This window comes from Vanellus vanellus (assembly GCF_965231255.1).
Source record: "Vanellus vanellus genome assembly, chromosome: 6".
In the NCBI taxonomy this organism is placed as follows: Eukaryota; Metazoa; Chordata; class Aves; order Charadriiformes; family Charadriidae; genus Vanellus; species Vanellus vanellus.
Window position 1 is genome coordinate 46,208,543 of NC_138911.1, and position 20,257 is coordinate 46,228,799.

General features: G+C 41.0%; 1 protein-coding gene across 1 annotated transcript in view; it reads left to right on the forward strand.

Annotated features, from left to right (window-relative positions):
* TTLL5 (tubulin tyrosine ligase like 5) overlaps window positions 1-20,257 on the forward strand; it is a gene marked incomplete at its 5' end in the record, with an annotated part of 134,973 nt that overhangs the window by 56,381 nt on the left and 58,335 nt on the right. Inside the window, 5 exons of the mRNA XM_082485216.1 lie at window positions 98-198; window positions 3,057-3,190; window positions 3,829-3,942; window positions 4,334-4,744; window positions 6,197-6,387. Of these exons, the coding sequence (XP_082341342.1) occupies window positions 98-198; window positions 3,057-3,190; window positions 3,829-3,942; window positions 4,334-4,744; window positions 6,197-6,387 (951 nt within the window). The remainder of the gene's footprint in view (window positions 1-97; window positions 199-3,056; window positions 3,191-3,828; window positions 3,943-4,333; window positions 4,745-6,196; window positions 6,388-20,257) is intronic.

Consider the following 20,257-nt stretch of genomic DNA (forward strand, 5'->3'; position numbering starts at 1 on the left):
TCCCATGGAGTTGTTTTTTGTCTTCTCTGAGCTGTAGCTATGCTGTGGATCATAAAGTAACTATACAGAGACACTTACTGATACTGCTTATTAACAGGAAACAGAGCAGATGGCTCAGAAGCAACCAAAAAAGAAACGGGAAGAGGAGGAGGAGGGAGTGAATCCTGAAGGTTTTCAGAACTTTATTACCAGAGCAAGGTAGGAATGGATTTTATTCCCTTTGACAAAGGATCTCCCAGTACTGAAAGTAATGGAATTGTTCCAAAGGTTACCTGATTGGTCTAAAGGCCTCTAAGTACCTTTATTGGATGTAACAGCTGCTCCTGCTGGGGGACAGACAACTTCTTTTCTCTTTTCTCTCTTCCGGCAACCAAACATTTGTAGCATCAGCATCTGGTACATAGAGAAGGACGTAGAAGTAGATGTTTTGACCATTAAATATATTCCCAAAGGACAGCAGTGGTTGACCTGGTCTGTGTAAATTTCAGACTGATGCTGGTGAACTAATAGTCTTCTTTACTGTGATACTGGAGCAAACAGAGCAGTACTTTAGAAGGACAATGAAACTAGAGCTGCAGCTCAGATGGCCTTGAGCTGCTGTGGTTGAACAGTTGTTATGGCTCTGGCTGTCAAGTTTCTGCTCTCAGAAACAAATCTCATGCTTGCTGCCTCTCTTCAGGAACTCTTCGGGTCTAGACTTTGAGATCAGGAAGGAGGGGAGTTAGACTCCTGTCTTCATCCTAGCTTCTTATTTGGCTTGCTAAAGCAGTTCAGTGCAAGCAGTTACTTTCACAATGAAAATGCAGTATTTTCTAACTGTGCATGCTCCAAACTTTATCTGCCTTAACCTTACAAGAGTCTGGTAGGAAACCTATTCTGAAAATAGGTGAATACTCTTTATGGCCTGTAGCGTTGTATGAAAAACAATGGTATTATAGCTATTTGACTATGGAGAGGTCTGAAATTTAGTGAACCGGAATTATGTCCTCAAAGTCTTTGATTCTTGAGCACAAAAAACGATTCCTCTTGACTCCTTTATTTGATCCATATATGACATGCCCATATGGGCAAGGACCCCTGTCAATATCTGGACAGGTGGAGCTCACCTGCCTTTTTAATGCTCTTCTATCTTCTTTGGGAAGGTTGACAGTCTTTTTCGTGATCAGTTATGAAGTTGCTTGCTCTTTTTCTGTTTGGATAGCACTTAATGCCTGATTAGAAGTGGGTGATAGCTGAGGCTTTACAGTCTCTTTTGATGCTACATTTGCACAATAACAATGAATTTTACTTTTTGCTAATACGTATTGGAGTCATTACTGCAACAGATTTACAGGCTCCAAGAAAAATCTTGTTGCTTTTCAGAGAGTTCTATAAAAGAATGATACTCAAGATATCTGACTACTGTATACCATAGCATCTACTGCTGTCACTAGAAATGCAGATTACATGGGCCCGTGGCATGCTCTTGGTTCTCTGACCTCTCCGGTCACTAAAATGACTGCCTCCTAAGGCAGATCATTTTGCTTTTTGCCAGAAATGCTAAGAGATGGGTGTTTGGGCCAGAACTGCATACTCTTTGTTACCATGTTATTGGCTGCCATGCCATCATGGTCTGATGCACAGTCTAGGCTGGGGCTGGAGACTTTTGTTGGATCACCTGCCTGAGTGATAACGAATGGCAAAAGCCAGTTGGCAATGATCAGGCAATTTCTAGTGATGATCTTTCTGCTTCTTGTGAAGTATCAGGTATTGTTTGAAAACTCTGATATCTGACACTACTTTGTGCTAGGCTTGAAGCTTAAATCAGTGAGCTAGTCATTTGGAGCTAAGCAAAAAGGATAGATTTCCACTTTGAGTGTTTGTTCTGCAGTACAGTGAAAGCAACACTGGAGAAAATGGGTAATAAAGGTTGCCACTTAATAATTGGGATTGTCTCATTGACTCTAACACTGCCACATGGATGGCATTGTGTTTAGTTATAAACATTCTCCAACCATTGCTTCTAAGCATCCTCAGTGCAATGTAGAAATATATACTTACGCTGGTAAATTCACTTAAAAGCTTAAAGCACCTTTCCACCACCAACTTTTCATTCTTAGTTTCTTCTTCACTTCTGTTCTTACTGGTTTGGGAGAAAATGTGAATTTTGCAGCATGCCCTGAAGGTCCAGACTCCAGTGGGATCAGCTTTTGACATTGCTTTAACCAAAGCTCAGGCTAGCTAAGACAAGTGTGATATGCAGAGGACATTTTGAAGGGTTATAACTGCTGCTATGCAAACTTGTATTCCTGTGTTATGTTTTCTTGTAGTGTTACTGAGACTACTTGCTTTTGGTGTTTGCTCTGCCATATACCCACTCGCTTATGCTGAGGCAACACTATAAAGCAAAAGGAAAACGTGTTAGATATAAATACAATTAGAATTACAGCTTGCACAAGCTCCAATATGAATGGCTAAGTGGCTAAGTAACTGATATGGGTTTGGGACCAGTAGATGCTTAGGGCATCGGGGTAGTTAAACTATCTTCTAAAGAAAATGAGAACTGTATGCAACTTTTGTGAGACTCACAAAAAATATTGACTGTTCTATTTTTTTTTTTTTGTCCTGCAGTTTTGGTTAATTGGCAAACTTTTCCCTCTTCTTTCCTCTTCTCCCTGGACTGTTGAATTGAAACTACGAACAATGTCTATGAAACAGAGGCTGAGCGGAGTTCTCTAATGAACAAGATAGCTGCTTGTTCTAGAGAGCACCTGCAGAAGACTCACAAATTTAGCTGTGAACTGAATCTGCTGTTAAGCTGATCTCCCCAAAAATGTGTTTGGATTTTTCTCTTGCTCTTTATCCTGGGAAGGCTCCTGAATCTTGGGTTTAACCAAACCATGTTCCTTTGCTTCTGCTCTTACCCTGCAGAACTGAACAAATCAGTAGCTTGTCTGGTGTCATACCTTTTTTTCCTACTCCCCTCTTCAGCCTTCTGTTGCTTGTCTTTGATTGTTACATGAACACAGAAAAGCTTAGAATCCTCACTTACATCTATGCTTCTCTCCTTATTGTAGTGAACGTGACCTGGAGGAAGTGCTGACATTTTACACACACAAAAACAAGTCAGCGAGTGTCTTCCTAGGAACAAACTCCACAAGCACAAAATCTAGCAACACCAGTAACCAGCCAGAGAAAGAGCCTCAAGGTGGTAAGTGTTGCAGGCAGTTCTGAGATGATGTTGCCAAGACAAGTGCAGTTTCACTTCAGTCTACGGAAAGAGAACAACCCCTCCAGAATGTTATGCAAGTTTCTTGAGGTTGAATATATTTTATTTTTTTAACTGATTCTATATGCGAAGACTAGAGTAACTGCACTCCTACCTTTTTTGCCTGAAGTGAAATGGGATGAATCTGAACTAGCATTTATAAGGAACTAAATATGGTGGCTCACGACTGAAATGAAAATCTGTGCAAACTGAAGGCACTAAGATTTGAAATGAACAGATTCTTATAATTCATTACTTTCATTCTTATTGAAGTAAGGAATGAGAGAAATCAAGGCTTGTTAAATTGTGCTGCCTACAGTGAGCCATACCCATTGGTGAGCAGAGTCTGTATATTTGAGCCTAATTAGGCCTTCCACAGAAGGAAGTGCAGTGCTAGCCATACATATCCAGTAGTCCATGCTACTGTGCATGACGGCACAATTGTGATCAATAGACTTGCATGGTCTACAGTAAATATTAGCAAGAAAGTCCATTGTAACAAGGCTTAAATTCTGCAGTCCTGTTCTAATGATATAACAGTTCGCATTGGTCTACTTCCTAATTCCTTGGTTTTGTTATAGAGCATCCTGAGCTGGTGAAAAAAATAAAAGGTGATCAGCCCAAAAGTTCAGTTGCAGATCTGCCTGTGGAAGGAGCATTAAAAGGCTATAAACCCAAAGAAGTTAAATCTAACTGTAAGTGAACTGGCTTAAATCATCATCATCAAGAAAAAAAATAACGAATGCATATACTATTTTTAATACTGTTTTAAACAAAGGTTGGAACCTTTGGGTTCAAACTGAGGGATCAAATGCCCAATTTTGGGGAAGATTCTGCAGGTTTTCCTTTTAAACCCGAGAGAAGATACTGTAGAATGAGCGGTATGAAAGAGCTGCTCTTCTGTGGGGGAAAATCTAGATATGGCAAGCTTTAAAAGAATATATTCGTCATGTAGAGCCTCTTTTCTTTGCTGGAGGATGAGGTCACTGGCTTCAGTGTGTCTGAGTATCTTTGGTGTGTTAATATTATCCAAAGTACTTGAAAAGCAGCTTTTTCTCATGTAGTATGCTCATTATCTTTGTGTAGTTCCAGAAGGACCCACCTTCTCCATAAATGCTGAAGTGAAATTACCTCGGTGCAGCCCTCCTAGTGCTTCTTCCTCTGTTTCTGGTGCCACGTTGCCAAGAAGTACCAGTTCCTGGATACCATCTCAGCCTGCAGCCTCTGAAAATTTACAGGTGCCTGGTCACCATTCTTTGCCAGCTCCTACAGTTCGACCCAGGCTGATTCAGTCCCCATCCCCACTACCCTCCTCACAGAGCACAGCTCCCGACAGCTCTTCTGTCTTCACAAACCCAGTGTTCAGAGCGTCTTCTAGCCTTGCAGGGTTACATCATTGTCATTCTGGTAGCTACACCATTGGCCCATTCTCATCTTTTCAGAGAGCTGCTCAGATCTACAGCCAAAGATTGTCCCGACCGTCCTCTGCAAAAGTAGGTGAGTGTTCTGGAATCGGTAGTAACCTGCTAGTTCAGTATAGAGGTTGTGTAATCTCTGTTCTGGAGTAGGTAAAAATTTTACATTTCCAGAATTGAGTCTTGCTGAATGATGATAATTTTCTCATGGGAAGTAGAGTGCGGGGAGCAGCACTTCTTTGTCAAAGACACCCTTTTGTTGAGCAGATCAACAGGGAATCACAGAATTGTTTAGGTTGGAAAAGACCCTTAAGATCATAGAGTCCAACCGTTAACCTAGCACTAAGTCCACCACTAGACCATGTCCCTAAGCTCCACATTTACACATCTTTTAAATACTTCCAGGGATGGTGACTCAACCATTTCCCTGGACAGCCTGTTCCAATGCTTGATATCCTTTTCAATGAAGAAATTTTTCCTAATATCCAATCTAAACCTCCCCTTGCATGAGTTGATGCTGTTTCCTCTGGTCCTATAACTTGTTACCTGGCAGACTGAACTCCCACGTGTCTGCAGCCTCCTTTCAGGTAGTTGCAGAGAGCCATAAGGTCTCCCCTCAGCCTTTGAACTTGTTTGAAAAGAGCTGGTAAATGAAGAATTGTATATTTTTGCTTGATTGTATTACTGATCTTGTTCATTTTTAGTGATTTTAATGTAGTTTTGGTTAGCAGAAGTCCTGTCTCAGTCTATGTGCTGTTCTTAGTTCTGTGTTGTTTTTTTTTCTATCATGCAAAGAAATCCTTTAGCAAAACCTCATAATTGTTGAATACTTAAAGGTGTGTCAAGACCTCCAAAAATGAAAGATCTGAATGAATCATTACAGTATCTCATTTTCTAGGACCTTTCAGCACTACCATATCCAAAAGTGTCTTAAAAACAAGATCTAGAGACCTCTCATTTATCCAGCTGGGGTAGAACATGGTTGAGCAATGCAACTTTAGATTGTAAGGCATGTGAAGAGTAGAAGAAACAGTAGGAATTTATGGATGCAGACTGTAATCTGTTAGGAAAGCTTTGGGAACCACACACAGGCAACAGCTGTGGTCCTGATAATATATATATTATACTTTTAATGGCAGTATAAGTTTGCTTTAGGTTGTAGGTCAGGGTCAGTACATGTTCACTAGGGTTGCTGTAACAACCTTTCTAGCATTAAAATAAATCTGACTTCCCAACTGAGTAGCTTATTTAAAGGGTTCTATTTGTTGTTAAGAAAAAAAAACATCATAGATTTAACTTAGATTACAGCAACTAATATTCTCTGGAATTGGGTGCTGTTAGATATGTTATGATAAAGGGAATATGGGTTTGAAATTGACAAAAGCTCATATAGGAAATGCCCATGCTCAATAGAAGGGTGTATTCTCCATAGACTCTGCAGAAAGTATCATACGTTCTTTTGTATCTCTGATCAGCAGGCTAACAGAGTCTGACGTTCCGCTCACTAAGCACATCCAAATGTTTTGTTTGGTAGGTTTGTGTCATCACAGTGCAAGTGTGCAGCGTGTAGGCTCAGCCAGGATGCACAAAGATGCAGAAGATCCTTCTTCCCTGGGCAAGCATTATAGCCCCAGTATGGTAGCAGCAGAACTGCAGCAGCTGGCAGAAAAGCAAGCAGCCTGTCAGTATTCCCCACCAAGCCACATCAGCGTTCTTACACAGCAGGTATGTAAGCAGGAAAGCTAGAGTCCCTGTGACAACAGAAAAGTCTGTCACAGACTTCTGTGTCAGTGCTGGGCTGAGACATCCTGGAAGGATTAAATCTCATGAAAATAGATTTCTGTCATATTGTTGTTTTGAAGTGTTCACAGCGACAAGAATTTTGATTTTCTGTGAGATGAGAACGTTGCTAAAGTCCTCTTATAGAAGAAAGCAAGACTGGGCAGAGCATTAGAAAATATGTTAAACCCAAATCCATGCTTGGTCTTATTAAACAATAAACCCAAGTCTTCTCAGATTTGTGCTTCCATGCAGTTTGCTTCCTTGTTCCTCCAGTGTGTCATCACAGTGCTGGGAATGGAAGTGTACAGAATGGGTTCTGACGTAAATTGTGTATTCCAGTAACATTTTCAAGACATAATGAAGTACTTACTAGCATGGCATATGATAATCCTTTTGCTAAACATGGTATAGATCAATTTTACATTGACTTCTGGTAAAATTCCACTTAGTTTCATATTTCTTTGTGAGTTGCTATGTCCTAAATGGCAACACACAGTAATTTTTTTGTTTATAATATGCTGTAGTTGTGTTCATCAAAGGTGTTCAAGTTGGGCACTTCTCAATAATTAAACTGCCAACTGGAGGTTCTCCAGGATAGACACTTAGCCTTGGAAATTAATTTTTTCCCTCTTCACTTGCTAGGGACAAAGTGTTTAAGTATTATTGTTCTGATGCTTTGATTTTGGAAGCATTGTTTTAACAGTGATGTCTTGCTAAGTTTTCTGAGGCATATTTAATAGTTGCAATAGCTGCTGCTATTTGCTTTTTGCTTCTTTCAATTTTATTGTTATGTTTAGATTTTGGATATATGGCTTGGTGACTGGCAATATCTGTTTTGAAAGGTGAGGTGTGTTTATAACTCCAGGAAGCTGAATAGGTTTTTGGACCATTCTACATCTAGTTCAAGGTTTTAATTCAGTCTAGGCAGTTCCAAAACTAACACAGGCACACTGGTCTTTGCAGAAAGGTCTTTAACTTTAAAGGATAAGTCACAAAAACAAATCACCTTGTTGATGGGCTCAACAGAGAATGTGGGCACTGAATATACCAGTGGTGCTGAGGCCTGATCTTGCATCACGCCAGACTCTACTTCAAGAGTTTGATCTTTCAAAGCCTGAAGTGGTATGGAGAACATTAGGAGAAACTTGTTTGTTTGTCCAGTAATATTCAGAGCTGTCAGTCTGGTTCTCATAATGAGATCAGAATTCAGCTTTTTTAAGCTAAACCTTGTCAGTAAATTTGCTCAAAAATTTGGTAGTGGAACACTTTCATTCAGGAAATGCTGATTTGTTGAAAGACAAAGATGATGGAAACTGCCTCCTTCAATAAAAATTAGTATCTAAACAAATATTTGGGAAAAAATTAAAATGCATCTATTTAGTTTCAGTCTTTTCAAAAAAGAACTTTTAAAAATAAATACATAGACTTTTTCCCTAAAACCACTCTTTTTCCACTGGGCTCCAATTGCTGTGGTTTCTTAGGTCTGTGTAGAGAACCAAAGTTGACCTCTTGCTGCCAGTTATAGTGCTATTGGATGACTTTTAAACTTCTGTACTCCTACCGTAGCTAGTTACTGCTAGTTAAATTAGGAAGTACAGAAGGGGGAATCCAGAGAGGAATTCATGAAGTTCTATGTGGAAGGGCTGTGTAGCTTCCTGAGTATAGCTGCGTTGAGTGACAAAGGAGCATATTCTGGTAATTGTAGATGGTGGAGGCTGAAACTAGTTTAGCCACCAGTTAGTCAATCGGTGTAGGTATACTCAAGTCTGAAAGTGGCTATGAAGTGCAGTGGTAGCTCTGGAAATGTGTTGGTCATGGTAAATGTGTCTGCATTGCTTTTTGCTTCTGGGTTGTCCCAGGATACTTACACAAAGAAGAGGTGGGAAATGTAGAAGAATGAAGGTGCAAATTCCCTTCTTTGCGACACGAAAACAATAAAGACCTCCGCTCCTAGCAGACAACGTAGGTTTTCTGAGTGACCTTGATGTACTTTGTATTTGGCTACACAGTGTCTGTACAGGCTTTGCTTCTGTAGTGAAATACAGAAGCGTGGGTTGGGTTATGTCTGAGTGGTCTTCTGTCATCATGAAAAAGATCCAGGTAGAAAGGGATTCACAAGTCAAAAGTTTAAAGCTGGAGCTCTATCTGACAATGAATTTCCTTCCAGAGCCTGTGTCCATTCAGTTCTAGACATCTGCTCTGTACTGTGATTCTCCAGGCCATGTGTCATGGTTTAACCCCAGCTGGCAACTAGAACTGTGCAGCTGCTGACTTACTCCCCCCAGTTGGGATGTGGGAGAGAATCAGAAGAGTAAAAGTGAGGAAAAACTCCTGGGTTGAAAGTAAAGCAAAAGTTGTGCACACAAGCAAAGCAAAACAAGGAATTCGTTCACTACTTCCCATCAGCAGCCAGGTGTTCAGCCATGCCCAGTAAAGCAAGACTCCATCATGCATGATGATTACTTGGGAAGATAAATGCCATAACTCTGAAAGTCCTGTCATCGTGTGTTGTGTCCGCCCTCCTTCCCCCTTTCCTCTTCACCCAGGTTTAGATGCTGAATATGACATCATGTGGTATGGAATAGCCCTTTGGTGAGTTGGGGTCAGCTGCCCTGGCTGTGTCCCCTCCTAACTTGTGCCCTCCTAGCCTGCTCACTGGCAGGGTGATATGAGGAGCAGAAAAGGCCTTGGCTGTGTAGCAACAACCAGAAGCACCAGTGTGCTGTCAAAAGTATTTCTCAACCCAAAACATAGCACTAGACCAGCTGCTAGTAAAAAAGTTAACTCTATCCCAACTGAAACCATAACACCATGTTTCTGCAGTAATCCTTTTGGACAGATGAAAACTGAAGCTTGCTTAGTGTGAAAATTTGGATGGCTTAGTTGAAGACAGTTTGGTGGTTTGTTTTTTTTTTTTAAGGCAATGTGATTCTTCAGTACTGAGTTTATGGCACATAGTAATTTCGAAGCTGAGACTATTGTTTTAATCATACCTGAAACAGTGATGTTCTGGAAGGTTCAGATGTAACTGCAAGGCTCAAAGGAACATAGCTAAAGCATATGGCTACTACTTGTGCTTTTTGTTCTGTTTTCCCCGGACGCATTCTACTCTTCTGTCATCTAAGAATCATTCCGATTTATTTTTCTTGATCCAGCCTGGCTCTTTTAAAGCCTGTCTTGCGAAAAGGACCAAGGGTTTTAGTTCTGTGGGAAGACAAGGCTGCCATGACAATGAAGGGTGACAAGAGGTATCAGCATATATTAAAAGCATAACATAGCAGCAAGCGCCTGTACAGGCAAAACTGGAGGAGCCAAGCAGGGTTGTGCTCATTGTTAAGGGACCTGGAACCAGGACACCTGGCAGAGTTGAGCCACTAGGTATGGATGTGGATTTGAATTTTGAATTTGAATGGAGTGTGGATTGAATGAATAGATGTGCAGGCAGTACAGAATAGGCTGGCAGTTTAGAAAGTGATTTGCAGAAGGGAAGATATTGGCGAAGCTCTTTGGGAGCGCTGTGTCATTATAGATTTGGGCAGACAAGCATTTGGTCTGAACCAGGAGGGAGGAAGATGGGGGCAGAAGAGAGAGAGCAACGTGTGGGTGAGAATTTAGTAAACAGCTGGAGAGAAGTCGGAAGTCAAACACCATTGGTATGAGTTGAAAGGAGAAAGAATTGGGATGGGAGTGTTTGGGAACTCTGGGTTATGAAACCCTAGTCGCTTTGGGGCAGAAGTAAGGGATTGAAAGCTGAGAGAAGGTTAGAGACAGGGCTTGTATGAGGGTGATTTAGTTAAACAGGGCACTGCTTTCCTGTGCATTTCTAAACAGGAGACTCTGGATTGTTATTTTCCCCCTTTTCACTCCTCTGTTTAAGCCACTTGAAATATAATAGTCCTCTTAAAGTATAAGCATTCTAAAGTAAATTGGCATGAAGACAACTGCTGGAAGAGAACATCACTCACCTAAATAATAAAAATAGTACGATTGTTTAACTCCAAGTTTCTGAAGTGGCTTTAGTCTATGTTGTTGGAAAGTACCTGGCTGGTATGAAAAGGACTTGATGTTTGGATTTAATTATGTTTAATGGCAAGATTAGGACTATTGATTTAGATGGGGTGTGTGAAAGAGACTTTTGAAAACATTACTATGGCTGTGGACTGTGTTTCTTTTCCAAGGGCAAGAACTTGTGTGTTGAATGCCTTTGTCTGTGCCTTGGTTTCCTGTGTTGTGCCCAGCTGTGTTGGGGGTGTGGGTACTCTGAATATATTACCTCCTTCCAAGAGCAGCTGGAAAGCTTGTTTTCCATTCCCATTCTTGTGAGAATTGCTTCTGGTATCTGTGTACTAGCGTCTGTCTCTGGGGTTCCCAGGAATGTAGCCTCAACAGCTGTGCTTGGAATGATGTTGCCATTCTGGTTGGGAGTCCACCTCTGTCCCTCTCCAATCCCTTCAGTTCTTCAGTTTCTTACCCACGCGCAAAGCACCTGTTTCATTTTTCTCTATTACACTGTTGTATTCTACCCTCTGTATTAAAGCAGTTTAACTTATTAAGCAAATTTACTGCTGAAATGACAACATTCAGAGGGGAAGGTAAGTGTAAGTATCTGACAAGCTTTGAACGAGATATTCAAAATCTGTTGTCTTAAGAAAACAAGATTTTTGTGATTATGTCAGCCTTCTGTCTTGCTAGTCCTCTGCATTCACTTCTGAAACACCAGATGGGAACTTCACAGTGGTACTCATAAAGTGAACAGTTCTTATCGTACAGGAGGTAGAGATGGTAGGAAGGTAAAGCATTACTGATGTGCAGTTTCATTCCCTTGCACACAGTTTTCAGTCCTCACAGACCGCCTCACAGAGCGTGTGAGAACATCTTGCCTTTGAAAAATATTTTTCATTATATTGTATAAAACTTTGACAGTGCATCTGCATGCTTGCAACATGGAGAAAACAAGGGTGCCTTCACAGTGCTATACAATAGAAATATTGATCTAGAACCCATAAGAATCATTACTTAATCCCCTGCATCACTGTATGTACGATGCCTTACTGCCCAGTTGCAGGAATGAGAGAGAGATGAATACAGAGAAAAGAGGACCAATATTATTCTATCTTAGACTAGAAAAGGAGCAGCCGTTTGGGTAACTTCTGCAACTGTCTTTAATGGTAAGTGTGGGAAAGGTGTTGCCCTAAGGACACACTGGAGTATGACAGTCTCGGGTTATAAGAGATAAATATTCAGCATTACAAAAAAAATAAATACAGTGAAGCTGCTAAGGATAATCTTTATTGTTAATTATAGCTGTTAACAGGGAATGTTTTTACTTCTGAGGAATTTTATTCCATTTTATTTACTTAAAAACATGTAAATGTTTTTATGATTACATAAAATCTAGTAGTAAAGCCAATTTTGAAGTTACGACAAACAGTGACAGTTATGTGCTTCTGTCCATAAGAGAGCTTTCAAACACTGCCTGATTTTTGCAGTACTTGCCATCTAACTCTACTATTCCACAATATCCCCAAAAAGGTTGTCTTCTAGTTAACTACCCGATACGTTCAGGAGCAAGCAACACAGATCTCTATGGAAAATGTGTGCCTTTGAGGATCCAGCATTAACCTGATAAGTTCATGTCTAAGTAGGATAACAAGGAGCTATCTGAACTCAAAATCTTTTAAGAAAGCAAGTAGGAAAGAGAAAGCCCCTGACAAATTCCTTCAGTTTCAACTAAATTATACTTGAGGATAATACATTCTTGCCCGTTTTGTGAAAAATGTGAAGTGCAAGGCCCATGAGAGTGTTTCAGTCAAGGGCTAAAATCAAAGGGAGTTCAATATATCTGTTCTGTTTGGACTACTGCCTAGCCAATCAGAACGCATATATTAGTAGTCAGCTGGCTTCTAATTTGGAACTAGCTGCAACCTGTGCTGCTTCTTGCTTGTAAGTTAGGGGCACACAGGGAGGAAAGATCTTGAAGATATCATAGGTAGCAGACCTGTGAATGATGTGGCTATTGGCCAGGGAGAGACATGGGGTTGTCGCAGGAAATCAGATCTCCTTAAACATGCTATTGATAGACTAATTTATTAATTCAGTGGGGATATAGTCTAGGTCTATAGAAGCAAATTTTGGAGGATATGGGCATTAGAGATACTAAATTTCTTTCACGGAATCACGGAGTATTCAGAGTTGGAAGGGACCTCTAGAGATCATCTAGTCCAACTCCCCTGCTAAAGCAGGATTGCCTAGAGCACATTACTCAGGACTGCATCCAGGCGGGTCTTGAAAATCTCCAGGGAAGGGGACTCCACAACCTCCCTGGGCAGCCTGTTCCAGTGCTCTGTCACCCTCACCGTAAAGGAAGTTTCTCCGTGTATTTGAACGGAACTTCCTGTGTTCTAACTTGTGCCCATTACCCCTTGTCCTGTCACTGGGAACCACTGAAAAGAGCCTGGCTCCATCCTCCTTCAACCCACCCTTTAGATACTTGTACGCCATAATAAGGTCTCCCTTCAGCCTTCTCTTCTCCAGGCTAAAGAGTCCCAGCTCTCTCAGCCTTTCCTCATAAGGCAGATGCTCCAAGCCCTTAATCATCTTAGTTGCCCTTCGCTGGACTCGTTCCAGCAGTTCCCTGTCCCTCTTGAACTGGGGAGCCCAAAACTGGACACAGTATTCCAGTTGTGGCCTCACCAGTGCAGAGTAGAGGGGGAGAATGACCTCCCTCGAACTACTGGCCACACTCTTCCCTATGCAGCCCAGGATTCCATTGGCCTTTTTGGCAACATGAGCACATTGCTGGGCCATGGATAATTTACTGTCTACCACGACCCCCAGATCCTTCTCCTCAGAGCTACTTCCCAGCAGGTCCACCCCTAACCTATACTGGTGCCTAGCATTCTTCCTCCCCAGGTGCAGGACCTTGCACTTGCTTTTGTTGAACCTCATTAGGTTCTTCTCTGCCCAGCTCTCCAGCCTGTCCAGGTCACGTTGGATGGCAGCACGGCCCTCTGGGGTGTCAGCCACCCCACCCAGTTTGGTATCATCAGCAAACTTGCTGAGGATACACTCTGTCCCCTCATCCAGGTCATTGATGAATATATTAACCAAAATTGGACCGAGTATTGACCCCTGGGGGACACCACTGGTTACAGGCCTCCAACTAGACTCTGTGCTGCTGATCACAACCCTCTGAGTTGTGTCCTGCAGCCAACTCTCAATCCACCTCGCTGTCACTTCATCTAGCCCATACTTCCTCAGCTTCCTAATGAGGATGTTATGGGAGACTTTTGTGGGACTTTTCACTATAGTAGATACTGAGGAGATGCATTTTCTTTCCAGGTAATGAAATGAAGCTCCTAGGAGAAAAGATAGGGGGAAAAAAATGTTTCGTGAGGTTTCTGGGGCTGGATGGTATACATGTAGCAGTTCAGAAATGTAACAGTGAAGTGACAAAGTTTCTACTGAAAGGTGTGGTCAGTGGTAAAGCTGGTACTGAGGACAGAAAGGCAACAAATGTGCTATCTGTAATAAGGACCTTAAAGATTCCTGTAAATTTAAACAGCATGTCTTGCTCCACTAGCAGATATATATTAAATAGAAAGAAAAGTGGAATCTTAGTTCTCCTATGTAAATATGATTCAGACCCCCAAAAACCTCAAAACACCCAACCACGGTCTTGATGTATGAGAATTCTTTGAACTGAAAAAAACAGCATCTAGTGAAACTGGTTCTTGTTGTTCAAACTTTCAAAAAAGTTTTTGTCAAGCTTTCAGCAAGGACTGTTAAGCAAGACAGGTATCTACAGGGTGAGAGGTAAAATTTTGTTATAGAGTGAAAACAGAAAGCAAACAAGAATAACTAGCCAGTTTGCTATACAGTTGAGAACTGAAGACACAGAATATAGAACGTACACAACAGAGTGTAAAATTATGAATCTCCTCCTTTCAAATCTTTAATGACTGGCATGTTATTGCCTAAAGAATGAATATAAAAGCAAGTTACTGCAAGGTAATATGGGGTGTGAATTCACAGTAGACTTATTACTCTATAGTGTTCATCCATGTAAGCACATGCTTGTGCAGCTCATGTTTACTACATGAGGTAACTTCTTGTTACTGTCAGTATAACCTGGGCTACAAGTGTCCCAATGTTCATTTACTGTGTGCTGTAAACTTAAACTTGAGCCTACCTCCTGGTAATTTGTCAGCAGTCTGTATTCTTTTGTTGGTTATTATGAGGAAAGCTAAGAGAAATTTAACTGAATTAACTGGGCAAGACAATGGCAGATCAAGTTCAGTATTTACAAATAATTGATTACATGACAAGCAATAATTTTAACCACTTAAAGTAATAAGCTTTAAATTAATCATTTAGGGAAGAAAAAAATGAATTTTGCTGTGAAAAGCTCAGTGGAGATACCTGTTCTAAGTCAAGCAGCAAAGGCAACAAACAAATTATTAGCATGTTTAAGGAACAGGATGGGAAATAGTATGTAATTACATAAGCATTAATTACATGCCTCTCCTCGAAAAACTGTTTTCAGTTCTGGTTGCCATTCCTAAAGTGAGTTCAGGAAAAATAACTGGGATTCATGGATGAATGACTACAACAATTAACTGCAAAATGCATTTTTAACAAGGAAGTGAAAATATTGTTTGTTTAGGGAGGAGATAAGTATGAAGGAATTATACAGACCAGTGGATGACAAGGTAAATAAAATTGATTTTTATTCATGTTTCTCGTAATAAGAAGGGGATATTCAGTTTAGTAGGAAGACATAAGAGTAAAAACTGATAATAAAAGTGAATAATTATTGTCACAGAATATAGTCACCTTCTGAAGCTCCCTGCAACAAGATACCATTAAGGCAGAAAGCTTCACAGGCCATAGTTACCTAAGACAGAATAATGAGCATCTTGTAAATGATAGATCCCTAGGTTTTAACATACAGAAATAACTAATTTTCTTTATCAAGAAGATATTTCAGTTGGAAGAAACTTTAGTTTCCATGTATCTATCTTCTGAAATATATCAGGCAGTATAGCGAGTTTGCTGGGCCATTCCTCTGAACTGACCTTTTGTCTGTAGCACTGAGGAACGTGTGCTATGCTGCCGTTTCCATATTTATGACTTTTTCTTTCCTACGTTGCATTACTATAGTCAAGCTAAATATTTCCCTTAGGATAAGTGAGTTACTGCGACGCTTGTGAGGAAATATGTATCAGAAATTAGTGATTTCCTTAGTTATGGCATGCAAATGATTGCTAATTATTTTTAAAGTGATGAGGTCTTTGTCAGTATGTGTAGTGCAATGGTTTACCTGCAGTGTTGTCAGTGTGTGAACAATACTCCACTCAATTTTTCAATTGTTCTGAAATTTTCTTGTGTAGTTTGCCCGTTCCCTAGCATGAACCTAAGGTAGTAACAGTACTTTTGGAGAATCAAGGCAGATACACTGTTGGTGAGCTGGGGAATGAAGGTGAAGATACAGTTCAGTAAGCCCCTTTCATTGTATAGGGACATAATTGCCTTTCTTGCCTTGATTTGTGATATAGGGACCTTACTGGCTACTATGTTACTTCTTGACAGCTGAACTAAGAGGGTTTGGTTTTTTTTTTTTGGTCTGTACCTGCTGTTAGACATTGGCCTTTCCTGATGGATGAAGGCTGTGACCAGAATAATCCAGATTTCTTTTCCCTCTGCTGTATTTCTTAGCAGGCATTAATCTTAAAGTCTTTATTTCATGTGTGTTTAGCATAAAATATTTCCGTGTGCTTGTATTGTGGGACTTTCTACAGGGAGGAGGACATTAAAATGCACAGCATGTGTGTAGATACGGAGCCAGGTGGCCGGATCCTGGATATGTATGTGTTGTTTTTCCTTTGTGGATAGTGTGCTACTTCTCTCTGGAATATGCTGTAAGGTAAAAAGTAGGTTTTCTTCCACAATGCGGGATCTGTGTGAGGTCCCTATCACTGGCTGGTGTGGGGGGCTGCAGTCAATATCTATTAGGCTGTAGTACTTTGTGGTTATTAATGCTAGCAAACCGAAGAATGTGTGGAATTGGCCAGCTTCACCAGGAGGAGGAGGAAGAGAAGGAGGAGGGGAAGCCTGGTGGGAGCTCTGCCCCTCTCTGTGAGGGAGAGTGTGAGATTTCAGGACCCAGCTATCATTGGGAATAGCTCCAATTCTTCTAGCCAGGGAGTTTAATCACAGGGATAACATCAGACCACCCAGGCAAGGACTATACCGAGCTGCTTCCATCTTTGCTATGCAGCCAGTCAGTGCCCAAGATCTAACAGCCAGGATTCTTGCAAACATGCTGACAGATCCATAGAAGGATGGGGCACTTTTCTCATTGTACATTTTTCATTTGGAAAGAAGGTGGGAATTAGCAAGAATCAGGTGAGTTTACTAAACCTTAGGACAGGGTAGAGGGAGTGTGGAAGAATTGGAAGGGGTACTTTAAAGTGCCCCAGAGTGACCTTATGGGAATAATATGCCACAGGAATCCCAAAACAGCAAGCTTCAGTTTAACATTGGCTACAACAGTATTTGAACCCACACCGCTCCTCAGTTACCTGTCTGAATTACACGGTGTGGTACCCTGACCTGCCTTGTCCTCAGCAGAGAAAAAGTGCCACAAAGCAAACTGCCAGCATGCCAAAACACACTGTACAGGTCCCAGTGGGCATCAGGTCTTTCAGTTCTGAATGTGAGAAAGCACAACATGGTGACTGCAGAAAGATCATGAAACTCAGGGTGCAGCAAATATTTGCAGAAATTTGGTGGGGTACTTTCCCCACCAAAGGGTGTTTTTTTTGTTTGTTTGGTTTGTTTTTGTTTTTTTTCAGTGTTAGTCCCTTGCTTTGACTCAACCCGCTTTATGAGTCTTAATCAGATTTCTTTTCCATATGTAACCATTTGGTTGGCTTTTACCCTTCCACTAATGGAGAGGACAGGAAGTGTAAAGGAAAAAGGCATCTCGTGGTAACTAGGAAGAGGAGCAAGAAGCCAGGAGATTAAGTTTGAGGGATATTTTTCTTTCCTCTTTTGCACAGCTCTGTACTGGTGCAGGACCCTATCTCCTCCTCATCCCTGGGCTTGTTAACAGAGGAGCTGAGATTACTTCTAATACTACTGATTTGTAGCATCAGCAGTAATACAACTGGTCTCAGCAGAGGTTGTAGGAAGCAAAAACGTCAGTGTAGTTTCTGCAGTGCTCGAATTGAACCCCTTCTGTTCTGAGGCTCCAAAGGGAATAGGAGCAGAGGCTTTTGTTATGATGCAGCAACATCTGCAGAGAGTCACCAAATGGGCTAGGCTGAGCAGCTAGAACTCATGTTATGGGAAAGAATACACCCCGATCATCAAATGTTTGGCAGGACTGTGCCTTATCAAAATCACTCCCACTGGGAAGTTTTGAGGCAGAGAGTGTCTAAATGAAAGCCTGACTCCTTCAGGAGAAGGAACAGGGGAGTTCAGCCATCCACAGCAGCAGCACTAACTTGAAGGTTTTTTTTTTCATTGTTAAATGGATGCATACGCTGGAGACACTACAAAGGAATTTGCAAGTTTGTCAGGTTTCCCAGGAATGTCTCTGGCAGGTCTTTGTCTGGAACATTTTCTGGAGACTGAACACTTGTGCTCTGTATGCATATGTATATCCTGTAAGCTGGTAAGCTCTGCAAGCAGGGAAGGAATGTCACAGGCCTTTGGCCAGATCAGCTTTGGTACACACACAGATTTCACACTTCCCAGCCTGGCAGCCCCAGTTCTTCCCTTCTTCTGGCTGGTTGCTCCTGCAAGTAAAAAATCTGTACATAAATGAAGGTGGTTTAGTATGGGGTGTGGTCAGCAAGCTGGCCTGGGTAACAAAAAGGTGGGGCCTAAAAAAATCTGTTTGTATTAAATGGTTTCTTCAGGGAATTTGTAGTAGGTATATCTTGTGCAGCTATTCAGACAGTGAAACTGTGTGTGTATATGTTAGAAATTTGTGGTTTGGGGTTTCCTTTCCCTCTTAAGGAAAGAGTCAGGTTAAGATGCCATGATGCTTCCTGTACTGGGATGGCCTGTCAGATTCCAGTATCTTGATGCATTAAGGAAGGCAAGGCAGGTGGACTGTCTCCAATAGTACTGGAAGGCCTGGGTGCTGTTAGACCGAGTCATGCTAGCATATGCTAGATCACAGATGTACATAGGAGCTCTGTGGTGAAGCCAAGAAAATGCAACACAGAGTAGGGAGAGAACAGATGAACAGTGAATACTTATATTGATGTAGCATCTAGTCATAGTTGTCTCTGAAGGCTGAAAGAAGAAAAATGTAACAGAGAATGCAGAAAACTTTTTTTTTAATGGCAAGTTGTTAGTTTTTCCCTTTTGTTCCTGGGAATGTAAATGTTTCACTGGTCTTGAAAGCCTCAGGGGTATGTGTGTCTGAGGAAGGCTTGGCAGATGAAAATACAGTGACTATGGAAGCCAGGTAATGGAAGAAAAGAAACATTTCTTTTACAAGCTATTGGATAAAGATGGCATTGCTGGATGAATGGTAAGTAATAAAATGGAAAATTAGGGATTGACTGAAGGGTCTTGAAGGAGTCAAACTCATGCAGGAAAAAATAGATCAAAAGGCAAGGGAGAAGATATTACAAATGATGAGACATTTTGCACGTTTTCAGTTTTCTAGTGGAATGCTTCCTTTTTGGAGCTTATGATATAGTGTCTTGTCCTGTCTGAGGTATCAAAACCTAAAGATTCTGGTCTGATCATAAGGTAGAGGAGCAGTGATCTTCAGCATGTCTTACCATGATCCCTATCCAATCTTTCTTTAAAGGTAAAAGCTTCTCAGTGAACTGATGATGTTCATATACCTTTGAAACCTGTTGATAGGGTACATTGTGCTGAAAACTTTGTGGCATTAGGTGTCCTCCGGTTTCAGACTGTGAACTTTTTACCATATTGAAGGTTTTTCTGGAAGAGACGAAGTAGGCCTATGATTGCATTCTTTTGGCATATCTCTTGATCTTTGAAATACTGTTTGAACTCTGGATCACTTTTCCTCCTCACCAGTCAGAAAGATCCAAATGGAAATCTGAGATATGTGAACTGGAGAGGATGCAACTATGGCTCCAAGTAAGAGAAATGGTCTTTAGACTTTGTAGATGCCAGTCCCCAGCACTTTATAGGCAACAGGATATGACTGTCCTCTGGCAGAAAAATACTAAACCTGCCAACAGGGGAGTGTGAAGGTAGGCATTTTTTTGTAGTGCGTTGCTTGCCCAGTGTTGTAACACATTGACCAGTGAAACTCAGGATCTGCTGATCAGGACGTTGGTAATGAAAATCTGTCACTTTTCCACTCTCTGCCAAGAGGGACAGGGTAACAGCTTCTAGTGATGATGTGTCCCTGTTCACCCTGGTCGACTCCTCCAAAACTAACAAGAGAAACACTCAGGTTTTTTAGGAGGCTTTTCCTGAATCTATGGAGGTTGTTCTGCAGCACTGTGGTGGGTTTTTTTTGTGTTTGTTTTTTAATTTTTGGCCACAGTTAACATTTGCTGCTTTAGCTTATTTGAAACATTAGACAAGATCAAAATGAAACTAATCACTTTATTACAGAAAAATGGTTCTTCAATATGATGATGGAAAACTATCGAAAGAATATAATTCAGAAATGTGAAAGATATTAAGCTTGTCTTCTGACTCTTGTGATTTCTTAAAGATACTGTACAATGGGCCTTTGTCTGTAGGATGCTATTCACTAGAAACATATTATATCCTAGAATTTTCTTTTTTCCTATCTGTATTTGGA